Source organism: Zingiber officinale, chromosome 2A, assembly GCF_018446385.1.
Source record: "Zingiber officinale cultivar Zhangliang chromosome 2A, Zo_v1.1, whole genome shotgun sequence".
NCBI lineage: Eukaryota > Viridiplantae > Streptophyta > Magnoliopsida > Zingiberales > Zingiberaceae > Zingiber > Zingiber officinale.
The window spans coordinates 5,708,790-5,718,496 of NC_055988.1; the positions used below are offsets into that span (position 1 = coordinate 5,708,790).

Consider the following 9,707-nt stretch of genomic DNA (forward strand, 5'->3'; position numbering starts at 1 on the left):
CACTCAACTTAATCTTCTCTTCCTCAAGTATTCACTCACTCATCTTGTGCATTCAAGAGTCCAAGAAGCCTACGAGAAGGTTCGCTGGTCTCGGAAGTCGGAGTGCTACGATTCCGAGACGATTGTCGTCGTTGTATCTTGGAAACGAATTGCAACAATCCGTTAAGCATCGTAGCGGAGCAATATCGTTTACGGAGATAGTGTCGAACACTAGCCTCGACGATCAGTTTGCATACTCCGGAATTTACCGGATCCAACAGTTGAATCAATAACTTTGAATTAAGAATTGAATATCTAAATTAAAAAAGAAAAAAAAAGTTACGTGTGGCGTGGTGTGCAGCGGTAAGCTTCCGGATTTACGAAAAAGACCGCCCACCTTTTAAAAAGACAACAATGGAAAAAACAAAGGATCAAATTATAAAAAAATAATGAACGCGTGTGCCCTCCAAATTCACGATTAACTTAATTGAGAATGACTAACCATTTAATTAATTGACTAATTGAATTGAAAACTTTCAATTACTAGAGACGTCGTTCAGAATCGGGAATAGGTCAGAATATTTTATTTTCACTTTATAAAATTATGGAAAGATACAATAGCACACGAGGGTAGAATTGAAAAAAATGGATAAAGTACGGGGCAAAATCAAATTTAATTAGGCTGCCAACGATGGCCAAAGACATTCCATGGGATGGGACCATGGCTATGTCCCTCCACGTGAATTGCCTCTCGATCGGACGGAGGAGATCTCCCCGCACCGCCCCTCGACGGTTCCGGACCGCAGGATCCCAACCGGGCGACATGATGGGTTGCCGGTATATGCCCGGCAATCGACCGACATGGTCCAGTTCGTTGTTCGCCTTCCGCCCGACCGGCCTCGTTGTCGATCTTAAATCCCTAAGACGTTTCCACGCATTGACGCCGAGCTTGTCGTCTACGACTCCGCTTCTTCCCCCTTTTTCTATTGCGCTATAAATCGATGACAGGATCGTCTCGTCGGCAACCGACTCATCGCCTTCGACGAACTGATCTCAGGTCGCGTAGCTGCATCGGACGAAATCCAGCGACATGGCGAGCTACGTCGAGGATACCGAGCTGCGCCTCGGTTTGCCGGGATCCGATGCGCCGGCGTCAAGGGGTAGCAAGCGATCGCTGCCGGAGAATAGCTCAGCGGGGGACGAATCCTGCTGCCGGAATGACGGATCTGCCTCGGCGGCGAAGTAAGTCTTAGTCGTTGAGATAAAAGGTGCGAACTTTATGCGCCTTTTTGGTGGTTTTCGTTTGTTGATCAGTATATGTTCGTTGACATGCAGGGCGCAAGTGGTTGGGTGGCCGCCGATCGGAACGTACAGGAAGAATAACTTCCAGGCGATGAAAGAGGAGACGATGATGGTGGAGCCGGAGGCTTCTGGGTTGTATGTGAAGGTTAGCATGGATGGGGCTCCTTATTTGAGGAAGATTGATCTCAAGGTTTACAAAGGGTACCAAGAGCTCAAAGAGGCCTTGGACAGCATGTTCAAGTGCTTTTCCCAAGGTGAGGAAGATGATTTAACAATTATTACCATAAAAATATGATCTTTTTGTGTTGCACAACGTAACAATCTAATGATGTAAATTTATGTTTTTTTTTACTATGCAGGAGAATTATCAAGGAAAGAAGGGTGTAATGGATCTGAATATGCTATTGCTTATCAAGACAAAGATGGAGATTTGATGTTGGTCGGAGATGTTCCTTGGGAGTAAGTGTCATGATTTCCTTGTAATTAGCTTAATTTTGCAGTAATTCATGTGCGCTTAGCTGACAGGGATCTCTTTGATTTCATGTTTGCAGGATGTTTACATCTTCTTGCAAAAGGCTAAGGATAATGAAAGGATCTGAAGCAAGAGGTTTAGAATTCAGACAATAAGGGATCAACTACTCTACATAGATAATAAGGAACCAAGTATATTTTCTTTATGAAAAAAAAGGAGAATTTTGCTTGGATTTGCCCAAGTTCTGCCGAAAAGAAAGCTTGAAAGTGCATCTGCCAATTGGAGCATCTTCTGAAAGCAAAAGCTGATAAATGAAGATATCAAAGAAAGAGAAACAAAAAAAAGAGTAGCGAGACAAGATGCTACAGAGATGCTTCAAGCTTGCATCAATGTCAGAGATTTATATATAGTGTTCTTCAGGACTTGTCTTCCATGCAATTGTACAAAAGTTGTTTGCCTGTTTGCTTGATTCTGTAACATGTCAAAGTTGAATTTTGTGGCTAAAGATTTGTATCTTCCTGCTATGTTGTATAAGAAAAGAAAAGATCAGGTTTTGGGGATATATCTCTTGTCATTTTAACTTTTCAATATAATTATTTTGTTCCTTGTGATTTTGAGGGTCTGATTACTTGATATAAAAGAAACGCAGGAAACTATGATTTTTTGTATCACTCTTCTTTCTCTCCCTCATGTATTTTTTGCTAGTAATTGGATCTTAAATCATTACTACATCAAATTAAACCATATCAGATTGAGTTGGAAGCATACTGGTCTTTGACTTAATTTGATTAGGAACAATTGATTAATAGTTTGCTGATGGAACTAATATTATTGGAGTTGTAAAGTGAATCAAAGCCCTAAATATCTAACATCCTATTCTCTTCTCTCCCATCTCTCTTGCAGTAAACAAGGCCTAAGAAGACATGTGATAATGCTCCGACAACACATGTGATCACTGTGAAAGTGAAGAAGGGAGAGTGAAATCCCAGAAACAGATTTGTGAATTATTATTTCAGGCTACATTGTGGAAGGCAGCAGTAGATATCATAACTCATTGTGTGCACACACAGCCTCCATCATCTCCACATGGGATGATGACAACCTTCATAAAGCACCCTTTTTCCAGCACTTCAATTAGCTTCTGATGGACCAAAAGTCATCTCCAAGAAAGACTTTTTTTTTGTTTCTTGGCTGAGAACTCCATGATTCGCCAGGCTAGAGAAAAGCTAGTTGTGGCTGTGACAATCTACCTAAAATGCACGCTAGCAGACAGTTCATTGGTGCTTGGCCTATTCAGATGCACATCAACACAGATGTTGAAAATCTGAATGATAGTTGTGTTGATCTGCTAATGAATTGTGAGATGAAAAAGGATGGTGCATGGAAACGCACACTGTTCATTGTGAAATGGAGGAGGAGAAAAATATGAACCACAAGCATCGGTTGGTGCATTTGTTTTGTAGAATGAGATGAATGAGGACTAAAATACTGATTGAAAGAGAGTAGAAATAGACAGGAATCAACACGTTGATATATGATTTATAGATAGGTTTATCCGTTTATGAAATAAAATAGATATAAAATAATTGTCTTTATTTATGGGCATAGTAATTGAGGTAAAATTCCTTGCTTACTTAGGTTAAGAATGATCCAATTTGTCAGTGGTTCATTTTTGTTTCATCTACTGAAAATTCCATCGTTTACATAGCATAACTTCTTAGTCAATTCCGAAACGAGATCATAACCCTCACAAGTATGATTTGCAGAATCATGATCCAAATCATAGGATCGTATGATCTTACGATTCGGAAATACTAAATTGCTCCTGAATAATTTAGAATTATCTTTTACAATAGAGTCAAAGCAACATCGTTGGGATTATTTAAGATGGACAGAGAACATAGCATCATTGTGTTCTAAATGATCCTACGAGGATATTTTTTTAAAAAAAAAACAAAGCACCATCTTGAATTTACTCTAAGTTCATCTCAATGAGATCCCCTACGTGGTACAATAGTTTGACAGTTGAGACATGAAGTATTGTCATATGAGATTTTGGGATGGAAACTTGACATATCTGAATATGTTTTCTTCATATCTTGACCACCTACACTAATGACTAATAACTATCCATGATTTATATTCTTCATATTGACCTAGCAACGAATTGACAGAAGTACAAGGATGAGTCAATCACCTTTTACCATGTAAATTCGTCTTAATGATAAGGATTGACTTGCCAAAGGATTTGTAGCTTTGAATTGGGCCTTGGCCTATTTATATTAGTGGGCTTATTATGGAATTCAAGCTTCCATCGTTTGACCCTTAAAAATCCAACGAACGGTTGGATGAAAAACCCTACTCCACGTCTCACTCCCTTTATAATCTAGTGTCTTCCGTCCATTTTCTTTCGGAGGGCTCGCTTTAACCCTAACAGCCGTCGCGCTCTCTCTCGCTTCCGTCATGGCCGCCGCCGCCGCCGTTCGCCCCCTAGTCACGGTCCAGCCCCTCGATGGCGACATGGCTACCGATGCGGCTGCCACTGTCCCGCTCCCCGACGTCCTCAAGGCCCCGATCCGCCCCGACGTCGTCCGGTTCGTCCACGCTAATTTATCGAAGAACAGCCGTCAGCCCTACGCCGTCTCTAAGCGCGCCGGCCACCAGACCTCAGCCGAGTCCTGGGGAACCGGTCGTGCCGTTTCGCGTATACCTCGCGTTCCTGGTGGAGGCACCCACCGCGCTGGCCAGGGTGCTTTCGGGAACATGTGCCGTGGCGGTCGCATGTTCGCCCCCACCAAGATCTGGCGTCGGTGGCACCGTCGCGTTAACATCAGTATGCGCCGCTACGCCGTGTCTTCCGCCCTTGCTGCCACTGCCGTCCCGTCCATCGTCTTGGCCCGGGGACACCGCATCGAGTCCGTTCCCGAGATCCCTCTCGTGGTCTCTGACTCTGCTGAAGGCGTAGAGAAGACTGCAGCTGCCATCAAGGTACTCAAGCAGATCGGTGCTTTTCCTGATGTCGAGAAGTCTAAGGACAGCCAGAAAATCCGCCCAGGAAAGGGTAAGATGCGAAACCGCCGCTATGTTACACGCAAGGGTCCATTGATCGTCTATGGCACGGAGGGATCGAAGATCGTCAAAGCTTTCCGGAACATCCCTGGTATCGACATTGCTAATGTGGAGCGCCTCAACCTTCTGAAGCTGGCACCGGGAGGCCATATCGGCAGGTTCATCATCTGGACAAAATCTGCCTTTGAGAAGCTGGATCATGTGTTTGGAACCTTTGATAAACCATCTGAGTTTAAGAAAGGGTTTCTCTTGCCACGGGCGAAGATGCTAAATCCTGATCTCTCAAGGATTATTAACTCGGATGAGGTGCAGTCCGTGGTCCGCCCTATCAAAAAGGACGCAAAGAGACGTCATATCAAGAAGAATCCTCTGAAGAATCTCTACACGCTTTTGAAGCTGAACCCTTATGCCAAGACTGCCAGGAGAATGTCTTTGCTTGCAGAAGCTCAACGAGTGAAAGCAAAGAAGGAAAAGCTTGACAAGAAGAGGACAAATCTTTCCAAGGTACTCCGCGCATAACTTTCTTTGTTTTTTATTCTCTTACATAGCTTAGAAACAACCTTTTTTTTATTAATATTAGTTCAACATTTGATACAATTGAAGTAATACAGTCAATTCTAGGATTTGATAAAAAAACACGTGCAATCATGCATAATTTTGGTTGGTTATATGGAATTAGAAGTCTATTTAGATGTCATTCAATTTTTTTTATCTAGAAAATGGTTCAGTGCTCATATTGAAGCTTCAGAACATAATTTTACTTCTATGCCTTTTCTCTTGTATTGTTTCTGATCCTCTATGTTGTTTAGTTTAAATTATTTGTCTGGTAGGATTTGTTAAACGAGCATGATTATATTAAACGCACATATTTGACATACAAGTATAGAAAAAAATTCTTGTAATGAGTAATTATACTACTAATTACTTAGAACACATTAATACAAGTACAGAGCAGAACTGCATTGGGAATTAGAACCCCTGGACCTTGGAACAGCCACTAGGTTCTTAGAGTCACCTAAACATTATCTAACTACTTACATTGAAATTTCAAAGGTTTAGCTACAATACTTCTTAAGATGTACGTTTTAATAATGTTCTATTTCAAGGTTCTGGCAGCCAAGCATTTGGCTATACTTCATTGATCAAATCTTTGTTATTTTCTTTACCCATGGCTGTGTGATGCTTGTTTATCTCAGAATAGGGATAAAACTTGGATTCTTGTAAGTACAATTATTAGTAACTGTCATCTAATATATCGATAAACTCTTTTGTGATCTTATTTTTCCTCTCGCAGGAAGAAGCTGCTGCAATCAAGGCTGCTGGACGGGCGTGGTATAGAACAATGATCTCGGATAGTGATTATGCACAATTCGATAACTTCTCCAAGTGGCTGGGCGTGTCACAGTAAGCGCTGAGTCTCCACATTAGCTCTTAGCTCGATAAGCCAAGATTTTACTTCATGTTAGTTTCGCAACCAATTTGTTTGTCATTAAGAACACCTCATTCAGACATGTTTACATTTCCTCGAGTCTACTTTGTTTTGCATGTTTTGGTTCAGAATTTGGAAAGAGAATTTGGGTTCTTGTTTAATTTAAAAGATGTTAAAGGATTTTGCATGAAGTTTGTGTTCTTTGATTTGCCTTAAATTTTAGCTATATTTTCAAATATGTTTTCAACGAAATGTTTTCCCAAAATCATTCAGCGATATATAAGCTTTGCGTTTAACGTATCATGTTATAAGTTGCTTATATAAAGAGATATTCATGATTGTAGAGTTTGTTAAATTAAAGGTTTATGAGTAAGTTTGGTGTTCAATTCAGTATGAGCGTGTTTATATTTGTTTAATAAATATAAAGTTTGTTAAATAAATAAGGTCAAATAATTTGTTGAATATAAAGTTTGTTAAATAAGTAACTTTAAATAATTTATTAAATTAAATGATATGTTGTCTTGTTTGTCTGTCTGTGAATAAAATTTATGAATAATAATAATATTATTATTATTATTATGTAATTGTGGTATTAAATCCTATTTGATTAATTCTGGATCACCAATTCTGGAGGTGATCCGCGCAATTTGGGAAGTGCATAGTGGTATTGTTGCAGTCGTATCAATTGCAAACGTATAGAATAAAATGACATCAAATTATGTTTTATATATTTGTTTAATTCTTTTAATTTTATTTATATTTTTGAATATTATTTTTATATATTGAGTAATAATTTTTGAATAAGAATAGATTTTTAAAATATTTTAGTGTTTAAAAAATTATTATTTTTAATAGGACATATGAAAATGATATTGGAATGCATGAATAGAATCAGGAGAATTAGACAAACATATAAAATTAGATTTGTCAAACAAGTCGATCTGAGGTGAGGTGAGCCGACTATTTATCGGGTAAGGTGGGGGCAAATTGTTACTTCTTAATATGGCACATGAAAATTATATTGGAGTGTATGAATAAAATCAGAAGAACTAGATAAACATATAAAATTAGAGCTGTCAAACAAATCGATCTGAGGTGAAGTGGGGCGGGCTGACTATTTATCGAGGCGGGATAAGGTGGGTTGACGCGTCATCTTAGCAAATTGGAAAGTTCTTAATCCAAACCAAAGTGAGTTGCAGATTAGGCGAGCTAATCTTGGGTTCGTCAAAAAATAAATAAAAAATAAAGAAGATATACAACAACAACTACTAAGCTTTTTCCCACTAGGTGGGGTCGGCTGTATGAATCCTTTTACGCCATTGAGCTCTATCTCCTATTATATCATCATCTATATTTAAATAAATTTTATCTTGTTTTATTGTTGTTAACCAAGTCTTTTTTGGTCTTCCTCTTCCTCGTTTGATATGCATGTTTATCATAGTTTCACATCGCCTAATTAGAGCATTTATTGGTCGTCTAAGTACATGTTCGTACCATCTTAAACGTGTCTCTCGGAGTTTTTCCTCAATAGATGCAACTCCGACTTTCTCTCTAATACTCTCATTTCTTATTTTGTCCATCTTCGTATGCCCACACATCCACCTTAACATCCTCATCTCTGCAACTCTCATCTTCTGCTCGTGTGCTCAAGTCATAGCCCAACATTCAGCTCCATATAACATAGCAGGTCTAACTGCGATTTTATAGAACTTACCTTTAAGTTTAAGAGGTACTTTACGGTCACATAAAACACTCGACGTTCCCCTCAATTTCACCCATCCTGCTTATATTCTATGTAAGACATCTCTCTCAATCCCTCCATCATTTTGTAAAAATGATCCTAAATATTTAAATCGCTCGGTTCCAGGCAACTCGTCCTCTCCTATGTTAATAATTGTTTCATTACTTCTAATATTGCTAAACTTAAATTCCATATATTCTGTCTTTAATCTACTAACCTTAAAACATTTCCCTTCTAGTGTTTCCCTCCAAGATTTTAGCTTAGCATTTACTCCTTCACGTGTCTCATCTACCAAAATAATATCATCTGCAAACAACATGCACCACGGTACTGTGTCTTGAATGTGCGCAGTGAGCTCGTCCATAATTAGTGTAAAAAGATAGGGACTTAGAATTGATCCTTGATGTAACTCTATCTTTATTGGAAATGCTTCATTACTCTTTGAAGTCTTTACTCTGGTCGTTACATCCTCATACATATCCTTAATTAGTTCAATATATGTTACGCTAACACCTCTCTTTTTTAAAATTCTCCATATAATTTCTCTTGGGACTCTATCATACGTTTTTTCTAAGTCAATGAATACCATGTGTAGATCTTGTTTTTGCTCCCGATATTTTTCAATTAATTGTCTAAGAAGATGTATAACTTCTATTGTCGACCTTCTAGGCATGAACCCAAATTGATTTTCTGTCAAGTCTCCTTCCTAATCTTTTTTCTATTATTTTTTCCCAAAGTTTCATAGTATGACTCATTAGTTTAATACTCCTATAGTTTGCACAATTTTGTACATCTCCCTTATTCTTATATAAGGGAACTAGAGTACTTATCCTCCATTGATCAGACAATTTTTTCGTTTTCAATATCATGTTAAATAATTTTGTAAGTCATTCAATACCTTATTTCCCTAAGCACTTCCATACCTCTATCGGAATATCATCTGGTCCAACGGCTTTTCCATTGTGCATCTCATTTAAAGTTTGTTTTACTTCTGAAGTTTGAATTCTACGATAAAAATTAAAATTTCGATGCTCATTTGACCTAATTAAATTACCCAAGTTAAGTTGGTCTCCTAAACTTTTATTAAAAAGTTGATGAAAATACCTCTTCCACCACTCTTTTATTTCTCCATCGCTTACTAATACCCTATTACATTCATCTTTAATACATTTTATTTGATTAAGATCTCTTGTTTTTTCTTTCTCTCACTTTAGCTATTCTATAAATGTCTCTTTCCCCTTCTTTTGTATCCAATTTTTTATATAACCGTTCAAAAGTTTCATTTTTTGCTTCACTCACCACTTTCTTAGCTTCTTTCTTGGCTATTGTATATTTTTTTAAGTTTTCCTCATTCTTACAAATATATAATTCCTTATAAGCTATTCGTTTTTCCTTCACTTTCTCTTGTACTTTCTCATTCCACCACCAAGATTCTTTACTTAACGGTGCATGCCCCTTTGACTCACCGAGGACACTCTTAGCTACTATTTTCAACTTTGATACCATCTTATCTCATGTTGTATTTGAGTCATCGTATATTTCACCTAATGCTTGTACTTCTACCTTCTCCTTAAATATATGTTGCTTCCCATCCTTTAACTTCCACCACTTAATTCTAGGAATTGTATATATTTTCTTTCTATTTATACTATGTTTAAAACGTAAATCCAACACTACTACCATATGTTGGGTAGTTAAGCTTTCTCCAGGGATGA

General features: G+C 38.2%; 2 protein-coding genes across 2 annotated transcripts; both read left to right on the forward strand.

Annotated features, from left to right (window-relative positions):
* Positions 1-972: 972 nt before the first annotated feature.
* On the forward strand, positions 973-2,364 carry LOC122044375 (auxin-induced protein 22D-like). The gene is made up of 4 exons (XM_042604874.1): positions 973-1,221; positions 1,315-1,535; positions 1,641-1,740; positions 1,833-2,364. Exons 1-4 carry the CDS (start codon positions 1,070-1,072, stop codon positions 1,906-1,908), a joined length of 549 nt encoding a protein of 182 aa, XP_042460808.1. The 5' UTR covers positions 973-1,069; the 3' UTR covers positions 1,909-2,364.
* Positions 2,365-4,150: 1,786 nt separating this feature from the next.
* On the forward strand, positions 4,151-6,442 carry LOC122040609 (60S ribosomal protein L4-like). Its single transcript, XM_042599975.1, has 2 exons — positions 4,151-5,326; positions 6,117-6,442. The coding sequence occupies exons 1-2, from the start codon at positions 4,217-4,219 to the stop codon at positions 6,228-6,230; spliced, it is 1,224 nt and encodes a 407-aa protein (XP_042455909.1). The 5' UTR covers positions 4,151-4,216; the 3' UTR covers positions 6,231-6,442.
* The last annotated feature ends 3,265 nt before the right edge of the window (positions 6,443-9,707 follow it).

Excerpts from the sequence above, each read along its gene's own strand:
- LOC122044375 (XM_042604874.1), top strand. The coding sequence starts at position 1,070 with ATGGCGAGCTACGTCGAGGATACCGAGCTGCGCCTCGGTTTGCCGGGA. Across the intron at positions 1,536-1,640 it reads GTTCAAGTGCTTTTCCCAAG|GAGAATTATCAAGGAAAGAA; the intron begins GTGAGGAAGATG and ends TTTACTATGCAG. Across the intron at positions 1,741-1,832 it reads GTCGGAGATGTTCCTTGGGA|GATGTTTACATCTTCTTGCA; the intron begins GTAAGTGTCATG and ends TCATGTTTGCAG.
- LOC122040609 (XM_042599975.1), top strand. The coding sequence starts at position 4,217 with ATGGCCGCCGCCGCCGCCGTTCGCCCCCTAGTCACGGTCCAGCCCCTC. Across the intron at positions 5,327-6,116 it reads AGAGGACAAATCTTTCCAAG|GAAGAAGCTGCTGCAATCAA; the intron begins GTACTCCGCGCA and ends TTCCTCTCGCAG.